The sequence below is a fragment of the Sus scrofa genome, chromosome 15 (genome assembly GCF_000003025.6).
Source record: "Sus scrofa isolate TJ Tabasco breed Duroc chromosome 15, Sscrofa11.1, whole genome shotgun sequence".
In the NCBI taxonomy this organism is placed as follows: Eukaryota; Metazoa; Chordata; class Mammalia; order Artiodactyla; family Suidae; genus Sus; species Sus scrofa.
Window position 1 is genome coordinate 54,414,164 of NC_010457.5, and position 21,620 is coordinate 54,435,783.

Genomic DNA, 21,620 nt, shown 5'->3' on the forward strand with positions numbered 1-21,620 from the left:
TTCGATCCCTAGCCTGGGAACTTCCATGTGCTACATGTGCGGCCCTAAACACACACACACACACACACACACACACACACGAAAAGCTAAGAAAGTGTTTGGTTTGTGCCTAAAATGTGATTACAAGAGAAAGCTCCATCTGTGTGACCTATGTTGCATTTTCCTACGTAGGTGCCAGCCTAGGAATTACCAGTGATGGGTTTTTTCAGCTGGAAGAATTGCCCAGGTAAGCTGCTTTCCTTCCTTACCCTCATGTTTGCCCCATGCAAACATTTCTTCCACCTCTCCTTCCCACTAAATATAGGCATTTCTTGAATTATGTTTTCTCACCTCTTCTCTTTTGATGACCTTAGGTCTCTCAGCCACGAGTAGCCCGCAGTACATGACTCAGATCTTTCATGCTTGTGGTCAAAGGCCATTGTAAAATTTTTAGAAACAGAGTCAAATGCTGGGTAGTTTTGAGAATAAACACTAGAGACCTATAATTACCTTATTTCCACAGCTTGCTAGAGCATCCACTGATAATGTGTCTGAAGCAACTGGGATTTTGGTTTTCCAAGCACCTAGTGCAGAGGCAACTGAATAAATGAACACTGTGTCAGTTTTACAGAAATAGGTTTTCTGAAATTGCCCTTTGTTGTTTTTTGTTTGTTTTGTCTCTTTTTTTGGTCTTTTTATGGCTGCACTTGCAGCATGTGGAGGTTCCCAGGCTAAGGGTCTGATCAGAGCTGTAGCTGCCGGCCTACGCCACAGCCACAGCCATGCCAGATCCGAGCCGTGTCTGCGACCTACACCACATCGCAGAGCAACACCAGATTCTTAACCCACTGAGCGAGGCCAGGGATCGAACCCGCAACCTCATGGTTCCTAGTTGAATTCGTTTCTGCTGCACCCCGACAGGAATGTCTGAAATTGTCTTTTGTAGGTGTGTGTTCAAATAACACTAAACTTCTGCCCTGGATTTAGATACACACAGAGGAAAAGGGATGATGAGGATTGTCTCTAATTTAAAGAAGCTGCCAATTGCAGGCTTCCTGGATTAGAGGGCCCTTCCCTTCACTCATAAGAGATGGCACCTGGGAAGTGGGGGAGGGGCTGTTTACTGGAGACTGGCCTTTATTTCCTTGGGAGTTTAGCTCACTGTAGAGTCATCCTTGCTCAATTTCGCTGCTCCCTCAGCAGGCACTGCCAATCCACTGTGAGGTCTTAATCCGGTGCTTTTACATAAAGGCTTTACGGAAGGGTGACTAATAATCCCTGCTCCTACCTTTACCTTAATTCACCTGGCCCTGCAGACAGTTAATCAGGGACAGGAGGGTGTCTTTGCATTTCTGTGGCTGCTGTGAAAATGTCTTGTAATATTCAGACCAGGTAATCTTATGACTCTGAGAAAAGCAAACTGGTTTTGTTTTTTTGTTTTTTGTTTTTTTTTTAGCTGTGCCTGCAGCACGTGGAAGTCCCCAGGCCAGGGATTGAATCTGTGCCACAGCAGAGACTCAGGCCACTGCAGTGATGATGCCACTTAAACCATTGCACCACGAGGGAACTTCTGCAAACAGCCTTTTTAGATTTGTTGTCTGGAAGCCATGGCAGCTTGTTAGAGACAGCCTTTCTTTCTTCATGATCTGTTTTTTTTAGGGGTGAAGGATTCGAGACGTGTGAGATAATATCCAGAAATGTGGTCATGAATCATCATGTTTAAATGATAGAATTCAATCTAGACTCGCCCTCAATGAAGCTTTATTCTAGGAAGTTCCTACTGTGGCTCAGTGGGTTGGTTTGATGCCTGTCCTTTCTCAGTGGATTAGGGATCTGGTGTTGCCACAAGCTGTGGTGTAGGTCACAGACTTAGCTCAGATCCAGCATTGATGAGGCTGTGGTTTAGGCCAGCAGCTGTAGCTCCGATTCGACCCCTAACCTGGGAACTTCTATATGCTACAGGTGTGGCCCTAAAAAGCAAAAAAAAAAAATCTCCCTTGAGTTCACAGTGTGGTGCAGTGGGATTGGTGGCATCTTGGAAATGCTGGGACTCGGGTTCAATCCCTGGCCCAGCACAGTGGGTTAAGGATCCAGCGTTGCCACAGTTGCAGTTTAGGTCTCAACTGCGGCTTGGATCTAATCCCTGGTCCAGGACCTCTATATGCCTTAGGGCAGCCAAAACAAAAGAATTATCCCTGGTTTCAAAGGCTTTTTATTTCCCTTCTGAAGAAATGAAACCAAAGACTTTTTAAAACAGCTAACTTATATATTTCCCTTCTACAAAAAGATATTATTTCTGTTTAAAATTGCTAGGTTATTCTGGACTGGATCTTGGCACAGCAAAAGGGGATGAATGGAAAGCAGGTGAAATCTGAGTAAAGTTGGGAGCTTAGGCAGCAGTCATGTACCAATGTCAGTTTCTTAGTTTGGACCACGGTGCCCTGGTTCATAAGACATTAACCTCAGGAAAAACTGGTCATGGGTGTACTATCAGTACTATCTTTGTAACTTTTCTGTAAGTCTAAAATTATTCTAAAGTAAGTGTATTTAACAGTTGTAACCCTCTGCTCTCATGTAGCCGCAGTGTCATTGTTGGGGCCGGTTACATTGCTGTGGAGATAGCTGGAATCCTTTCTGCCCTGGGCTCTAAGACGTCACTGATGATACGACATGATAAGGTAAATTCTGTCCTTTTCCCTTCCCTTTCCTTGATATTAATCTTTTGAAAAATCCACAGGGAGAATTTTCTCTTACGTTGTCATTAAATACCAGGGTGCAGGGCATGTGGCGTTGGTTGGTCTGTTCCACCTGGAGCTGCAGAGAAGCTGTCTGAGTTAGCTGCTAGTGGATAAAAATGATTTTCATTTGATCAGACTGGTTGGCATTTCCATCATGAAGTGGTAGATAGTATCAGATATCTTTTTTTTGTTTGTTTTTTAGGGCTGAGCTTGTGGCATATGGAAGTCCGCAGGTTAGGGGTCCAATTGGAGCTGCACCTACTGGCCTACACCACAGCCATAGCAATGTGGGATCTGAGCTGTGTCTGTGACCTACACCACAACTCATGGCAATGCTGGATCCTTAACCCACTGAGCGAGGCTGGGGATGGAACCCTTATCCTTATGGATGCTAGTTGGATTTGTTACCACTGAGCTACGACGGGTACTCCCTGTATCAGATGTCTTAATAAGACATATGTAAGAGTTAAAGATGAGGAGTTCCTGTCATGAATCTGAAATGAATCTGACTAGTATCCATGAGGACACAGGTTCGATCCCTGGCCTTGCTCAGTGGGTTAAGGATCTGGCATTGCCGTGAGCTGTGGTATAGGTCACAGAGGCGGCTCTGATCTGGCATTGTTGTGGCTGTGGCATAGGCCAGCAGCTATAGCTCGGATTTGACCCCTAGCCAGGGAACTTCCACATGCCACAGGTATGGCCCTAAAAAGAAAAAAAAAAAAAAAAAAAAACCCCAAAAACACCTTAGCCTCCATGTTTCCTATTAGTTGATGAAGTATTGCTTTATATTTTTCATTGATTAATTGTGACTGAGCACCCCTAGGTTGTGGCACAGGATTGGGACTTTCAGAGATAGGGTATGGGGCAGTAATAAGAGTGTTGGCCTAAGAATCTGGTCCCTGTGAATCTGGCTGTCCCCAACAAGTGTATGACTTGGGCAAGTCATTAATGCCTTTGGGACTAGGCATTACTAGGGACATTTATCAGATGCCTGACCACTCATAAGCTATGACTTGAATTCTTGATTATTTGAGCAAATGGAGAGAGAAGGGGGAAACTGATAATCCTGGTCAGTGTGTACTCCAGAGAACTTTCTCTTCAGCTTTGAAACCTGTTCTGTAATTAACCCTCAGGAGATTTATGTCCTAAAGAATGTTTTTCAGGAGTTCCCATCGTGGCGCAGTGCTTAACGAATCCGACTAGGAACCATGAGGTTGCAGGTTCGGTCCCTGCCCTTGCTCAGTGGGTTAACTATCCAGCGTTGCCGTGAGCTGTGGTGTAAGTTGCAGACTCGGCTCAGATCCCGAGTTGCTGTGGCTCTGGCGTAGGCCGGAGGCTACAGCTCCAATTGGACCCCTAGCCTGGGAACTCCATATGCCACGGGAGCGGCCCAAGAAATAGCAAAAAGACCAAAAAAAAAAGAATGTTTTTCATACATTAGTGTTATTCTGCATTGCTAGAATATGTCCATCAAATTGGATGGCAGGAGAAAAGCAGAGGGATAGGTAGTCTGAATCTAACACATATATAAAAATATATGTAGGAGTTCCCATTGTGGCTTAGTGGTTAACAAACCCAACTAGCAACCATGAGGACATGGGTTCAATCCCTGGCCTCTCTCAGTGGGTTAAGGATCTGGCGTTGCTGTGAGCTGTGGTATAGGTCACAGAAGCGGCTTGGATCCTTGTTGCTGTGGCTCTGGCACAGCCGGCAGCTACAGCTCCGATTGGACCCCTAGCCTGAGAACCTCCATATAAAAAGAAATGTATGTATATATATATTTTTTTAATTAAACTATATTTCATTTACAGTGTTGTGCTTGCTAATTTCTGCTGAATAGCAAAGTGACTTAGTTATATACATATATACATTCTTCTTTTTAATATTCCTTTTCATTATGGTTTGACCCAGGAGTTGGATATAGTTCCCTGTGCTATACAGTAGAATCTCATTGTCTATCCATTCTAAATGTAATAGTTTGCATCTATTAACTCCAAACCCCCAGTCCATCCTTCTCCTTCCCACTCCCGCTTGGCAACCACAAGTCTGTTTCCCGTGTTTTGTAAGTCTCTTTCTGTTCTGTAGATAGGTTTATTTGTGCCATGTTTCAGATTCAACACATAAGGTATCAGTCTTTCTCTTTCTGACTTACTTCACTTAATTTTATTTTATTTTGTCTTTTTGCCTTACTTCACTTTAGAATGATAATCTTTAGTTGCATCCATGTTGTTGCACATGCTATTTTGCTCTTTTTATGGCTGAGTAGTATTCCATTGTATATATGTACCACATCTTCTTAATCTACTGAATCTAACAAATAAGTAAACCACATCAGTTTCTCAATAGAGTGGATAATTCCTGCATTTGGAAAATGCTTGGTTGCAGAGAACCACATGTATCTGGGCTTCCTGCCCTCCCCAAACTCCAGTGCATCAGGCTCATTCACCATCTTCTCCCTGTCCTGATGTAACTCCATTGTTTTTTGTTTTTTAAAAAAATAGCTGTACTGACGGCATGTGGGAGTTCCCAGGCTAGGGGTCAGGTTGGAGCTACAGCTGCCAGCCTGTGCAACAGCCACAGCCATATTGGATCCTAGCTGCATCTGCAGTCTCCACCATAGCTTGTGGCAACACTGGACCTTTAACCTACTGAGTGAGGCCAGGGATTGAACCTGCATCCTCATGGATACTAGTCAGTTTCTTAACCCACTGAGCCAGAACTGCTACTCCCCAAATGCTTTTTAAATCTTAGAGTCCTATTTAAATTAATGCTATCCATTAATTTTACCTTGTGACACTAAGTTTTACAGGTTTATTATATATCTTAGATTATTTCTTACCAGTTTTACTTGTCTTTAATTGGGTTTTCTGTTTGAAAGAGGCCTGATCACTCATTAGATTCATTTCTTTCTTTAGTTAAGCTGACTCTTAAATCTGTTATAAATTCCATCATGTCCCTTATACCTAATACTATCTTTGACCCTGTATTCCTTAAGTAGAATTAGGGTTAACTTTTGTCAATAACATGGAATAGGAAAAATGTGTGGTTTTTATTCCTTTTCTAACAATCTGCCTTTTGTTTGTTTGTTTTTTGTTTTGGTCTTTTTGTCTTTTCTAGGGCCACTTCTGTGGCATATGGAGGTTCCCAGGCTAGGGCCAGAGCCACATCTGCAACCTACACCACAGCTCACGGTAATGCCAGATCCTTAACCCACTGAGTGGGGCCAGGGATCGAACCTGCAGCCTCATGTTTCCTAGTCAGATTCGTTAACCACTGCGCCACGACGGGAACTCTTAACAATCTGCCTTTTTACTAGGTATCGTCTTCCTGCTCCATCACCCTTGTCATACCACATCACCATAGTCATCATCCCCTCTGTCATCACCACCAGGTCCTCCACAAATATATTTTCTGGCCTCTTCGTCTACTCTTGTGATTTGTGAGGTTTATGAGGGCTTCATAAAGCGATCTCATAAAGCAATCTTGTCAGACATGGTCCCTGTCTTTCAGAAGGAATTTAACCATCCCTAGCTTTATCACCTACATTTTTTTGTTGCACCTATGGCATATGGAAGCTACAGACCATGGATCAAATACAAACTGCAGCTGCAACCTATGCTACAGCCGCAGCAATGCTGAATACTTAACCCACTGCACAGGGTCAGTGATTGAATGTGCGCCTCCATGACCACTGAGGCCACCGCAAGTAGGATCCTTAACCCAGTGGGCCACATCAGGAACTCCTCCATTTCTTTTCTTCAGAATTTTTCCATTCAGACTTACCTGTTTGCTGTTCCCCTTCTGTGACTTGGTCCCATATCTGTGTATTTGTGCAGATTTCCTCTACCTAAGTTGCTTTTTCTTCCCAAGTTACCAAGATCCATTGCAAATGTTGAATTTTGCTTGAGATTTTCTCTGCTCTCTTTGTAATTTCTGTCCCTTCCAAACCATTTTATTGGCACATCCTTCAAGTTAATTATCAATATGCTCTTTATACTAATTTTTTTTAAATGGCTGCATGCACAGCATATAGAAATTCCTGGGCCAAGAATTGAATCCCACCTGCAGGTGCAAACTACACTGCATCTGTGGCAACACCGCATCCTTTAACCCACTCTCCCAGGCCAGGGATTGAACCTGCATCTCCAAGTGACCTGAGCTGCTGCAGTTGGATTCTTAATCCACTGTGCCATGGTGGGAACTCCCTATGCTAATATTTTTGGTCTTCCACAGAGTAGAGCTTCATAAATATTTGGAGTAAATGAATAAGCACATTTATAGTGTTGCTCTCCATTCAGCTTTCAGAAGTTACTTGTCTTTCTTCCCCACTGGAAAGAGAAAAGTGTCACTAGGTGTATTTATATCCTCTTGGTACCCTTTAGGGTAAATCCCACAAAACAGACACTCACTGCATAGCGGCTAATTTACAATATAGTATTCTGACATGGACTAAATGAATGATTGCTGTGAAAAAGGTGAAATATAAGAATATTTTTATAGCAGAAATGTCCCAAAAAATGTAACTGACTTTTTTATTATTGTTCTTGTTATAAATGACTTTTAACCTTAACCCATCAATTGCCCTGAACTTCCCACCTCAACTTGGCCTCCTAAACTCAAGGAAGAAAAAATACAGTACCCCCATATGTATGGAAGGGGCACTAATGAGCCTTGGTTCTGAGAGTAGGAAGAGGACATAGCTCTTTGTTTCCCATTTAGTGACGAGTATAAACTGATCTGAGAGGTGTGGGAGGAGAATGGCTTTCTCCACCTTGTCCTCTTGTGTCCTCTCTGCCTTCTGGAGTCTATAGTTGTCTGCCCTGGTAGACTCTCACTGGTCACTTCTTAATGGCCCCAGTGGTGCCTTTTGGTGGTGTCTACGATCAGGAGGTGGGAAGAAGTTCACAGTGTCCTGGAGAGAACCTGATTAGATGAATTGGACCAATGTCAGTTTGAGTCCTGGGCTCTAGAACTTTCTAAAAGTCACTCTACTTCTTTGAGTCTCAGCTTCCTCATCTGAAAAAAAAAAAAAAAAAAAATGGGGATAACACTCTCTACCCCATAAGACCATTAGGAGGATTTAAAGATAAGTAGATGGATAGACAGACAGTCTTTAGAACATCTATCATTCCAGGAAAAAAAAAATACATAGTGTTTTCAGCCTTATCAGGAACCATAATTAGAATGGATCCCATATATACCCAATAGAACCCGAAAGTATGTAGTTTGAAATCTTTTTTTTTTTTTTTGTCTCTTTTTGTTGTTGTTGTTGTTGTTGCTATCGTTGCTATCTCTTGGGCCACTTCCACGGCACATGGAGGTTCCCAGGCTAGGGGTCTAATCGGAGCTGTAGCCACCGGCCTACGCTAGAGCCACAGCAACGCGGGATCCCAGCCGCATCTGCGACCTACACCACAGCTCACGGCAACGCTGGATCGTTAACCCACTGAGCAAGGGCAGGGACCGAACCCGCAACCTCATGGTTCCTAGTCGGATTCGTTAACAACTGCGCCATGACGGGAACTCCTGAAATCTTAAATAGTAAGACTAGTATTAAAAAAAAAAAGTAGAAGAAGAAGGGGGAATTCCCTGGTGGCTCAGTGGGTTAAGGATGTAGCATTGTCACTGCTGTGGTGTGGGTTTGATCCCTATTCCAGGAACTTTTATTTGCTATGGGTATGGCAAAACGTAGCAAAAAAGAAAGAAAGGGAGTTCCCGTCGTGGCGCAGTAGTTAACAAATCTGACTAGGAACCATGAGGTTGCAGGTTCGGTCCCTGCCCTTGCTCAGTGGGTTAACGATCTGGCGTTGCCATGAGCTGTGGTGTAGGCTGCAGATGCGGCTCAGATCCTGCATTGCTGTGGCTCTGGCGTAGGCTGGTGGCTACGGCTCCGATTGGACCCCTAACCTGGGAACCTCCATATGCCGCGGGAGCGGCCCAAGAAATAGCAAAAAGACAAAAAAAAAAAAAAAAAAGAAGGAAAGAAAGAAGGAACAAAAGAGAGAAATCTCAGAGTCCCTTCATGGCTCGGCAGTCAGTGAACCCAACTAGGAGCCATGAGGATGTGGGTTCAATTCCTGGCCTTGCTCAGTGAATTAAGGATCCGGTGTTGCTGTGAGTTGTGTTGTAGGTCACAGATGTGGCTCGGATCTGACATTGCTGTGGCTGTGACGTAGGCTGGCAGCTGTAGCTCCAATTTGACCCCTAGCCTGGGAACTTCCATATGCCACAGGTGCGGCCTTAAAAAGCAAAAAAGAAAGAAAAAATCTCCAATGCCAGGCTGTTGACTTTTCAGCCTAGATAAAGAGGTTTTTTTGTTTGTTTGTTTTCTTAGAGCATCTTCCCTTAAATCATATCAGCAGGAAAGCTGGCCCTGAAATATTAAAAGGGGAAAGAATATCTGGTCCCTTGACTTATGGAAAAGAGAAGAGCTTTAGAGGAGAGGAGCATGGCAGAGATAGTCAAGGCCTTGGTTGCCTGGGGATTTAACTTGAGAACAGAAGTTGGTGATGTTGGGTATAGTGTGGCAGTGTAGTAATAAAATAGATTTAAAACTCCACTCACAGGAGTTCCCATTGTAGCACGGCAGAAACGAATCTGGCTAGGAACCATGAGGTTGTGAGTTCCATCCCTGCCTCGCTTAGTGGGTTAAGGATCCTGTGTTGCCATTACTTGTGGTGAAGGTCACAGACTCGGCTCGGATCTGGCGTTGCTGTGGCTCCGGCGTAGGCCAGCAGCTGTAGCTCCAACTCGAGCCCTTGCCTGGAAACCTCCATATGCTGTGGGTGCGGCCCTAAAAATACAAAAAGCCAAAAAAAGAAACCCAAAAAACCCTCCACTTAAAGAGAGGCCATGAATAAAGAAGGAGGTCAGAGAGGGGCCTGATACTGAAATTTCCCTCCCAGGTTTGTAACATTTATTTGTTTTGCTTTTTAGGACCGCACTTGTGGCATATGAAGGTTCCCAGTCAAGGGGTCTAACTGGACACCACAGCCATGGCAATTTGGGATCCAAGCCGAGTCTGCAACCTACACCACAGCTCACGGCAATGCCAGATCCTTAAGCCACTGACCAGGGCCAGTGATCAAACCACAACCTCATGGTTCCTAGTCGGATTCGTTTCTGCTGCGCCACAGTGGGAACTCCTATAGCATGTATTTAATTAATTCTTATTCTTTCCCTCGGCTGCTTGTATACAGGTGCTTAGGAGTTTTGATTCAATCATCAGCTCCAACTGTACTGAAGAGCTGGAGAATGCTGGCATAGAGGTGCTGAAGTACTCACAGGTAAGAGCCAGCCCAGGCGAGCTTACCGCCCACGGTCATCCATCTGTCGTGAACCCCACTAGTTTAACAAACACAGACCTTACATCTCCCCTGGTCAACTTATTTATTTCCTTTCTCGAGTATATCAATTCTTTTCTTTATTCAAAGAAGCTGTGTTTCACATTAATGGTTGAATGTTGTCAAGATATAAAAGATTAGAAATCTGTTAGCTGAATTTAGTTTAATTAAAACTAACACTGTAACTTTTGTGCACAAAGGCCTCATTGAACATCCTATTTTTTCAGGTTTATATTTATTTTCAGGAAATATTATTACGGAATCTATACTGAAATTATACCATTTCAGGTTTTGTAGATGGAAAGAATGACAAAGCACTTTACTTTGTATTCTTTTTATTCTCAAAGAATCACCTACATGTCAGATTCTTCCTGGAGCATTAGTCTTACAAAAATGATTTTTTTTGGCGTTCCCATTGTGGCTTAGTGGGTTAAGAACCCAACTAGTATCCATGATGATGTAGGTTCTATCTCTTGCCTTCCTCAGTGGGTTAAGGATCTGGCATTGCTGTGACCGTGGTGTAGATCGCAGATGCAGCTCAGATATGGCATTGCTATGGCTGTGGTATAGGCTGGCAGCTGTAGCTCCAATTCAGCCCCTAGCCTGGGAACTTCCGTATGCCACAGATGTGACCCTAAAAAGACCAAAAAAAAAAAAAAGATTTTTTTTCCCCCCAGAGCTTTGTCTTTCCTACATAGGCTATATCATAAGTGAAAGAAGTGTCAACCTGCTTTGTGAATGCCAAAGAGCTGGACTGATGGTGGAGGTCAATATCAGAATCACCTGAGAATCTTTAGTAAACTATGGGTAACTTCACTCTCCTGCACTGATCTCAGCCCCATCCCCACCCTGATTAATAATGTTCAGGAAGAAGCAAGGATCATGTAGTTTAAAAAACTCACTTGAGTTCCTGTTGTGGCGCAGTGGAAACGAATCCTACTATGAACCATGAGGTTGCAGGTTTGATCCCTGGGATCCCTGGCCTAGCTCAGTGGGTTAAGGATCTGGCGTTGCCATGAGCTGTGGTATAGGTTGCAGATGCGGCTTGGATCCCGCATCGATGCGGCTCTTGTGTAGGCTGGCAGCAATAGCTCCGATTCGAGCCCTAGCCTGGGAACCTCCATGTACTGCAGGTGCAGCCCTAAAAAGACAAAAGACAAAAACAAAAAAAACCCCTCACTTGATGCTGCTACAGCCTATCTCTTCTCCGTACCCCAGTTACAAATCACCGTGCTTAAATTGTGATTTAAAATTTTATCAGTTTTTAAAAAGGACACTGTAAAATATTCTCTTTGTTTTTTAAGCTGAAGCTTTAGGTTCTTAACATGAGTTGACGTGGCTGGCTGATTCGGGGCCACCTAGGGTACCGCCTTGGCTCCAAGGAGTTCTAGTGTTGATGGCCTTTGGGCAGAAGTAAAGGTGCTAGTGTGTAGGACTCATATGGGATTCAGTGGAGATTTTTTTATTTTTTTTATTGTTAAGAATTTTAGTTTCCTCTTTATTTGCTCTCTTTCCATGCCCATACCCCAAATAACAAATTTTATTTGATAACAGGTCAAGGAAGTCAAAAAAACTTCTTCCGGCCTGGAACTCTGCATGGTTACTTCAGTTCCTGGTAGGAAACCCACCTTTAGCACCATTTCAGGTGTTGACTGCTTGCTCTGGGCCATTGGGCGGGACCCAAACTCCAGGGGCCTGAATTTAAGCCAACTGGTAAGCTGACCCCTAGTCTGCCTAAGATATTTCTTCTCCCCCCACCCCTCCCAGTTTTATTGAGAAATAATTGACATACATCACTGTGTGAGTTTAAGGTGTACAGCATGATGGTTTGATTGATATATATTGTGCAGTGATTGCCATAGTAGGTTCACCTAGCATCCGTCTTATATAGATACAATAAACATTCTTTTTCTCATATTATCTTCCATCATATTCCATCACAAGTGATTGCATATAGTTCCCTGTGCTGTACAGCAGGATCTCATTGCTTATCCACTCCAGATACAATAGTTTGCATCTACTAACCCCAAACTCCCACCCTTTCCCCTTGGCAACAACAAATCTGTTCTCCATGTCCGTAAGTTTCTTTTCTGTAAATAGGTTCATTTGTGCCGTGTATTAGATTCCACATATAAGTGATATCATATGGTATTTGTCTTCCTCTTTGACTTCACTTAGTATGAGAAGTTCTGGTTCCATCCATGTTGCTGCAAATGGCATTATTTTTTCTTTTTTATGGCTGAGTAATATTCCATTGTGTGCATGTACCACATCTTCTGTCTTCTTAATCCAGTTATCTGTCGATGAACATTTAGGTTGTTTCCATGTCTTGGCTATTGTGAATAGTGCTGCCATGAACATAGAGGTGCATCTGTCATTTTGAATGAAAGTTTTGTCTAGATATATGCCCATGAATGGGTTCCTTGGATTTTTAAAGATAAAACTGTAAACCTCAAAGAAATCTGCTTCTGATAACTGCTTCTGGCTGCGCCCCTCTAATGTGCGAGTTTGTATGCTTCAGGAGAAGTGCTTCCAAGGGAAAAATTGAAAATCACTGTCTTATATGGACTCCACAGGGATGGCAAGTACCATGTCTAATAGTTAAGTGATTCCTTTTCAGGCTTACCTGACCAGCTGAATCATACAATGCAAACTCAAATCCTGTTAAAACTTCTCAAAATTGGATTAAATACTTACCTTGTAAATTAAGCAAAAGACTTGAAACTTGCCAGTTTGCTAAGATGTTTTTCATTTTGTGATTGAGTCTTGTGGTTTCTTGGAGATTGAGGCTGAAGAGGTACCTGAAGTGAGGTAGATCCAAACGCTTGTGCTGCCCTTATTTGTAGAAATTTTGCCATTTTTGCCAAGTACTTATATGATGCCCTTTCACAATTTTAGGGGATTCAAACTGATGACAAAGGTCATATCATAGTAGATGAATTCCAGAATACTAATGTAAAAGGCATTTACGCAGTTGGGGACGTGTGTGGAAGAGCGCTTCTTACTCCAGGTAAGGTTTCTTCTTCTTCTTTTTTTTTTTTTGTCTTTTCTAGGGCCGTACCGAGGCATATGGAGGTTCCCAGGCTAGGGGTCTAATCGGAGCTACAGCTGCTGACCTATGCCACAGCCACAGCAACACAGGATCTGAGCCGCATCTGCGACCTACACCACAGCTCATGGCAATGCCGGATCTTTAACCCACTGAGTGAGGCCAGGGATGGAACCCGCAACCTCATGGTTCCTGGACAGATTTGTTTCCGCTGAGCCACAACGGAACTCCTAAGGTTTCTTCTTTAGGGAGGAGAAGGGAGGCTCTTTGTGTTGTGTAAAACCATAAAACCGGTCAGCTCCTAACAGTCAAATCAGCTTAAGCAAAGTTAAAAGGATGTGTGTCTTGGAGTTCCTATGACACAGTGGAAACGAATGCGACTAGGAACCATGAGGTTGCAGGTTCGATCCCTAGCCTTGCCTAGTGGGTTGGGGATCCGGCGTTGCCGTGAGCTGTAGTGTAGGTCACAGACTCAGCCTGGATCTGCTGTTGCTGTGGCTGTGGCTGTGGCATAGGCCAGCAGCTACAGCTCGGATTAGACCCCTAGCCTGGGAACCTCCATATGCTGCAGGTGTGGCCCTAAAAAAACAAAAGACAAAGAAAAAAAAAAAAGGATGAGTGTCTTTATGTTATCAAAGTGATAAAAATGGGTTGAAATACATGTTAGTTGGGTACCTGACATTTTCTAAATAATCATCATTTTTGCTTTGAAAATGCATTGAATTGTATTCATTTTCCTTTAAAGGATTTTTAAAATGCTTAGTGAAGCCTGGATTCTTTTTTTCCCTTTGGCTGTACCCATGGCATGGGGAAGTTCCTGGGCCAGGGATCAAACCTGACACGCAGCAGGGACAACCATATCCTTAATCTGCTGAGCCACCAGGGAACTCCTGAATTTTTTTTTTTTTTTCTTTAAATGGCTACACCTGCAGCATATGGAAGTTCCTGCACCAGGGGTCACAGTGGAACTTCAGTGGAGGCCTATGACACAGCCACAGTAACTCCAGATCTGAGTGGCATCTGCAACCTACAGCACAGCTTATGGCAGTGCTGGATCCTTAACCCACTGCATGAAGCCCATGATGGAACTCGCATCCTCACAGAAACTATGCTGGATTCTTGACCTGCTGAGCCACAGCGGGAACTCCCTTCTGGGATTTTTATATAGATGATATGGTCTCCCTCTGAAAAATGCTCTAAATTTGAATCCCTGTTATGTTGGTGACAGTGGAGAGAAGTGGCTTTGGAAGAAGTTTTTTATAACGGCATTCTTTTTTTTTTTTTTTTTTTTGCTTTTTAGGGTCATACCTGCAGCATGTGGAGGTTCCCAGGCTACGGGTCTAATCAGAGCTATAGCTGCCAGCCTACACCACAGCCACAGCAATGCCAGATCCTTAACCCACTGAGTAAGGCCAGGGATGGAACCCTCAACCTCATGGTTCCTAGTCAGATTTATTTCTGCTGCACCATGGGAACTCCCTAGAATGGCATTCTTATAAGCCTGTTTAGTCCTGATGCAATCCAGATTGAATCCCAACCTCTGAATCCCATACTTCCGCCTCCTTCCTTTGTTAACTGGCATCATCTTCAAACTCTTTGTCTCTCTTCTGTTAGTGACACCCCTCTATCTGCTTTTACTCTGTATCTCGCTGGGGCCTTACCAGCCTTTCCAAAATGGCCCTGGGTCTTGCTCAGAATGGAAACTCACTCTCCCAATCAAGTCATACACCCAAAGCCTTTTAGTTCCTTTAGGGAGCCCTCTCAACAAAAGCAAAATAACAAGCAAAGTTTCAAAAACATAACATAATTGGAGTTCCCGTTGTGGCTCAGCAGAAACGAACCCAACTAGTAACCATGAGGATGTGAGTTTGATCCCTGGTCCCACTCAGTGGGTTAAGGATCTGACATTACTGTGAGCTGTAGTGTAGGTTGCAGACACAGCTCAGATCCCATGTTGCTGTGGCTGTGGTGTAGGCTGGCAGCTGTAGCTCGGATTCAACTCCTAGTCTGGGAAATTCCACAGGTCTTTGGATGCAGCTCTAAAAAAGACAAAAAACGGACAACAACAAAACATAACATAATTGAAGAAAAGTTTGTCATCTAAGGAAAATTTCTTATGCCTACTGATAGCTTATGTTGGAAAAAAAACTTTGTCCCTTTGAAGTCAACAAAATAACTCATGTATTTGCTGAACTCAGGCATTTTTCTTAAAAGACTGTTAGGAATAAAAACAGGCTAAGGAGGATAAAGTCTTTAAGACATTACCAAGAAAAATAATTTTTAAAATATTTCTGTGAAATGGCTGTGGTTATAAAGTAGAACTGGAAGTTCCTGTTGTGGTTGAGCAGAAGAGAAGCTGACTAGTATCCATGAGGACTCAGGTTTGATCCCTGGCCTCTCTCAGTGGGTTAAGGATCCAGTATTGCTGTGAGCTGTGGTGTAGATCGCAGATATGGCTCGGAGCTGATGTTGCTGTGGCTGAGATGTAGGCTGGCAGCTACGGCTCCGATTCAGCCCCTGGCCTGTGAACCTCCATATGCTGAGAGTGTGGGCCCTAAAATACCAAAAAAAAAAAAAAAAAAGTAGAACTGAAGATGCTCAAAACTAATATTGTTTACTCCATAAACATTGTACCAAAAAGCTAGTATCTTCATTAAGAAGTAACTGCACGATGGTTGGGAACTTGTAAATGTGTCTTTTGGGGGGGTGGTCGTTATAAAATATACAGAAGTCGCCTAAGCCAGTAGTTTTGTATTATTAACTAAGTCATTGATAGGTCTTCATTATATTGAAGTTATTGTAATGAGCCTGGACAGAAAATTGTCAGAACATGTATGTTAAGTTGGATGGGTAAATGGTTAGTCAAACAATTCTGCTGTGTTATGATGAACACTAAGCTAAACGCTGATTTTAAAATATCTTTGTAGTTGCGATTGCTGCTGGCCGGAAACTTGCCCATAGACTTTTTGAGTGCAAAGAAGATTCCAAATTAGACTATGACAACATCCCCACAGTGGTATTTAGTCACCCCCCTATTGGGACAGTGGGACTCACAGAAGGTAGGTGTTTAAAAACGAAGGTCGTTTATGGTTTCTTTCCCTCCTCTGCTAATTTTTTTTCTTTTTTTTTTTTTTTGGTCTTTTTCTAGGGCCGTACCCGAGGCACATGGAGGTTTCCGGACTAGGGGTTGAATCAAACTGTAGCCACTGGCCTACACCAGGGCCACAGTAACGTGGGATCTGAGCCGCATCTGCAACCTACACCACAGCTCACAGCAATACCAGATCTTTAATCCACTGAGCAAGGCCAGGGATCGAACCCGCAACCTCATGGTTCCTAGTCGGATTCGTTAACCACTGAGCCACAGCAGGAACTCCCCTCCTCTGCTAATTTTAAACTAGATGTTTGTCAGCTGACTAAATTTATCTCAGCCCCCTGAGTTATATTTCTTTTTAGTTAGTAGCCTCTTATCACAGCTCCAGTTTCCTCCCCAACTGCTAATACTTTGAGATGGTAATTCCTTATTTAAACTAATTTCAAATTTAAAGAAGAGTTGCAAAAATACTACAGAGGACTTCTGTCTACTGATAACATTTTTGCTTTGTCATTTTCTCTTTATACATACACACCCTTCAGTATCAATTTCCTAAGAATAAGGACATCCCCTTAGTGAAGCATGATATGATTTTCAAATGAGACTACTTAAGTTGATACAATATTATCTAAACTTTAGACCTCATTCAAATTTTGCCAGTTATCTAAAATAATTTCATTATTAACATTCCTCCCCTCTAACTCCAGGATTTATTTCAGGATATCACATTATATTTAGTTTTCATACTTCTTTGGTCTCCTTTAGTCAAGAGACAGAATTCCTCAGCCTGTCTTTTGTCTTTCATGACATTGACATTTGTGTTGTAGAATGCCGCTCACTGTGCTTTTGCTTAATGTTTCCTCATGATTTGACTCAGGTTATGTATTTCTGGTCAGCTCTCTAACAGCTCAGTGGAATTGTTTAAGTTTTTGATAGATGCTTTTTCCCCCTGTGCATTATAGATGAGGCCATTTGTAAATATGGAAAAGAAAATGTGAAGATTTATTCCACCACCTTTACTCCAATGTATCATGCTGTTACCAAAAGGAAAACAAAATGTGTGATGAAAATGGTGTGTGCCAACAAAGAGGAAAAGGTATGGGAAAAATCCATCAAGCTTAAGAGTGTCTTCAAAGTTGGCAGGGATGGGGATATTTCGGTAAAGTGGGAAGGGAAGAGACCAAGTAGTTAAGCTTTCTTTGATGCAACTGGCACAGTCTCACTTTTATCTGTCTCTGTACATTGGGGCTCTTCATAGTACTTCACGTAGAAAGAAGATTCCAACTGCTTTTAAAAGGGAAAGATTGTCATGGACCTAATAGGCCGAAATAGATAGGCAACTCAGGAATATTTAAGAATTTAATGTACGATAATGGAGTTCCTGTCGTGGCACAGCGGAAATGAATTCCACTAGGAGCCGTGAGGTTGTAGGTTCGATCCCTGGCCTTGTTGAGTGGGTTAAGGATCTGGTATTGCCATGAACTGAGGAGTAGGTCTTGGATGCACCTCAGATCTGGCATTGCTGTGGCTCTGGCGTAGGCCAGCAGCAACAGCTCCAATTAGACCTCCTAGCCTGGGAACCTCCATGTGCTGCAGGCATGGCCCTAAAAAGACAAAACACACACACACACAAAAGAATTTAATGTATGATACATTTAGATTTAATATAACCAATCAGCAAGGAAGAGGAGGTTTATTTAATAAAATGTTCTGAAATAATTATCTATTTTTGGTTTAACTTTTTGAGGACCGCAAAGTTACTTTCTAAAGTGGCTGCACCTGGGGGGTTCCCGTTGTGGTGCAGCAGAAACAAATCCAACTAGTATCCATGAGAACACGGGTTTGATCCCTGGCCTCCTTCAATGGGTCGGAGATCCAGTGTTGCTGTGAGCTGTGGTGTAGGTTCCAGACATGGCTTGGATCCCGCATTGCTGTGGCTGTGGTGTAGGCTGGCAGTTGCAGCTCGGATTTGACCCCTAGACTGGGAACTTCCATATGCTGTGGATGCGGCCCTAAAAAGCAAATAAATAAAGTTGCTGCACTATCTTATGTTCCCTTTAACAACATATGTTCTAGTTCCTCCACACTTTCACCAACACTTGTTACTGCCTTTTTTTATTGTGCCATCCAAGTGGATACAGAGTGGTATCTCATTGTGATTTTGGTTTGGAATAGGTTTTGTTTGTTTGCTTTGCTTTTTTAGAGCCGCACCTGTGGCACATGGAAGCTCCAGGCTAGGGGTCTAATCAGGGCTGCAGTTGCCTGCCTACGCCACAGTCACAGCAACGCCAGAGCCGAGCCAAGTCTGCTACTTACACCACAGCTCATGGCAATGCCAGATCCTTAACACACTGAACAGGGCCAGGGATTGAACCCACATCCTCATGGGTACTAGTTGGGTTTGGTACCCTGAGCCACAATGGGAACTCCTTGGAATATGTTTGTTTTTTGGGTTTTTTTTCCTTACTGTTTTTATTTTATTTATTTATTTTTTGCCTGCACCCACAGCACGTGGAAGTTCCCAGGCCAGGGATTGAATCTAAGCCACAGTTGCAGTAATGCCAGATCCTCAAACCACTGCCCCAGGCCAGAGATCAGACTCAAGCTGCCACAGTAACAACGGCAGATCCTTAACCTGCTACACCACCGTGGGAACTCCTTCCTGCGAAGTAAAAATTTTTACTTAAAGAATTTTTCTTTTTCCTTTGGCAGGTGGTTGGGATCCATATGCAAGGAATTGGGTGTGATGAAATGCTGCAGGGTTTTGCAGTCGCAGTAAAAATGGGAGCAACAAAATCTGACTTTGATAACACTGTTGCCATTCATCCTACCTCTTCAGAAGAACTGGTCACACTTCGTTGAGAAGTTCCTATGGCTGGCAGCTGGACCAGTAAACCTTCAAAAAGGAACCAGATCGTCACGTTTACTTACCGTTCCCATTTTATGTATTTCATTATTGTAATCAGGATCTTCCAATAGTGGAAATTTTCAGTAAATTTATTTATGTAGTTAGAAAATTTGTCATCCAGGATTGATTTTCACATGTCTCACTAATTACTATTTTTTCTTATTAATATCTCCATGATCGTTTTGTTTTGTTTTAGACTCATCCCAAGTATAAAACTACATGAAGTACAGTTAAATGAATGCACTTGAACAAATAGCACTTGCTGATTTTTATAGACAAAGATGACAGCAGCTCTTCATACTTAAATAATCCAAGTACAGAGTTGTTATATTTCTTTGAAGCCAGTACTGTGCTTTGCAGATTGCAAAGACTGCAAAGCTGCTTCAGGGATGCGACCTTTCACTAAAAGCATATAACTTGAAAGGCCCGCCTCCCATATTTTATACTTTCTTTTGTTCTAAATGATTAAAAATGGTTTGTGCTACTTTTATGAGATGAAGTACATCAAATTCGGGAAAGATTTAAGGAGTGAGGGACATTTTAGGAGTGATTCTTGCTTTCAGAAGGGGGGGATTCAGATACTTCAAAAGTCCCCATCTCTGCTAAGAGTTCATAGTTCAAGGAATGATTTCAACTTTTGTATCTGTTCTTGTCATTTTATTTTTTGAAAAAATTTCTAAAAATCTGAAAATAAAATTACAGTCTTCTTGTAAAATTTGTTACGAGTTTATTAGTGACTATTCATTTTCTTTTTTTTTTTTTTTCCTTTTTACAGCCACATGTGAAGCATACGAAAGTTCCCAGGTTGGGGGTCGAACTGGAGCTGTAGCAATACAGCCACAGCAATGCCAGATCCCAGCCACATCTGTGACATACACCACAGCTTGGGGCAACACTGGATCCTTAGCCCACTGAGCGAGGCCAGGAACTGAACCCGCATCCTCACAGACCCTATGTCATGTTCTTAACCCACTGAGCCACAATAGGAACTCTAATCTGGTTATATATTACTTCCTGATAGACCATCTGAAAACTTAGTGACTTAAAATAGCAGACATTTTACTATGTCTCACAATTTTGTGGGTCAGGAGTTGGAGGAAAACTGAGCTTGCAAGAATGACTCTCCTGTTGATATTGATAAAAATCATTTGGTGGTATTCAAGGAGAAGATGGGCTGGTCTAGAGAATCTAAAACAGTCATCCATAAGTTGGGCACTTGGACAAGGATGACCGACTGAAGGCTGGCCTCAGCTGGGACTCCCGCCAGAGTGCACACATGTGGCCTCTCCAGCATGGTGGTCTCCAAGTTCACCAACTTACATAGAAGGAAGCCCAGGGCTCCTGGAGATTGTTCTAGATTCTCAGACAGCTGCTGCAAGCTTTATGACCTATTCTCCGAAGTTCTAGAATGTCACTAATGCTATGTGTTATTCAGTTAAGCAAGTTATGAAGGATTTAAGAAGCAGTGAAGGAGTGGTAAAGAATTTATGGCCATCTTTAATCCATGGCAGTCTGCCCCTTTATAGGGCTTGACTAAAACCACCTTGGTGAAGACTTCTGTTCTTTCATAGTCTTATGCATGTATTAAGTGTTCCCATAACATCTTGACACATAGGAGGTCCATACTATGTGTTTACTTGTATATGTTACTTTATTCTTAGTGTCAGTCATTTCTATATTTCAGTTTCATAATTTCACTCCTGGTGTATCATACAACAGCTTCGGCTGCAAGAAGACAAAATTGTGTTACTGCGTGATTTTTTTTTTTTCTTTTTTTTTTTTTTTGGCAGCACCGATAGCACATGGAACTTCCCAGGCTAGGAGTTGAGTCAGAGCTACAGCTGCCAGCCTACAACACAGCCACAGCAACATCATATCAGAGCCTCGTCTGTGACCTACACCAAAACCGGATCTTTAACCCACTAAGCAAAGCCAGGGATTGAACCCTCAATCTCATAGTAAAATTCGTTTCCGCTGCACCACGACAGGAACTCCTGTGTGATTTTTATTTTATTTTATTTTTTTGACCAAGCCCCCTGAGGCACGTGGACGTTCCAGGCCCAGGGATTAAACCCATGCCACAGCTGCGACCCAAGCCATAGGAGTAATAGTGCTGGATTGTCACTAGGGAACTCCTACTGTGTGATTTTTGACATTGAGATCTATAGTAGAAAAGAGCCAACTTCTTAATCCTTTTTAAAAAAAAGGGGTTGGCAGGATTTTCAGGTCTTGAACAAGCTTTCCTTGCATCTGACCTCCTGAATATAGATGAAAAGCTGAAACATGGATATAGAAGATCACTTCCATTGTGCTCTGTTCTGAGAAATACTCTTTTATTACTATTACTATTGATACAATGATTTAGCATGTTGCTTCTTCCACAAAGATCACAGTCAACCTTTTAAAGGTAAGAATGATTATATACAGTCATTTCTGGGTTTTACGTAGTCTATTTTAAGTGCTATTTAGGAGTTCCCCTCCTGGCTCAGCAGAAACGAATCTGACTAGC

At 42.7% G+C, this 21,620-nt stretch overlaps 1 protein-coding gene across 1 annotated transcript in view; it reads left to right on the plus strand.

Moving 5' to 3' along the window:
- GSR (glutathione-disulfide reductase) overlaps nucleotides 1-19,826 on the plus strand; it is a 51,426-nt gene extending 31,600 nt beyond the window's left edge. The window contains exons 6-13 of the mRNA XM_003483635.4: nucleotides 172-226; nucleotides 2,558-2,657; nucleotides 9,917-10,003; nucleotides 11,615-11,773; nucleotides 12,959-13,070; nucleotides 16,037-16,168; nucleotides 17,166-17,299; nucleotides 18,916-19,826. Coding sequence (XP_003483683.2) covers nucleotides 172-226; nucleotides 2,558-2,657; nucleotides 9,917-10,003; nucleotides 11,615-11,773; nucleotides 12,959-13,070; nucleotides 16,037-16,168; nucleotides 17,166-17,299; nucleotides 18,916-19,065 — 929 coding nt within the window. The 3' untranslated portion in view covers nucleotides 19,066-19,826. The remainder of the gene's footprint in view (nucleotides 1-171; nucleotides 227-2,557; nucleotides 2,658-9,916; nucleotides 10,004-11,614; nucleotides 11,774-12,958; nucleotides 13,071-16,036; nucleotides 16,169-17,165; nucleotides 17,300-18,915) is intronic.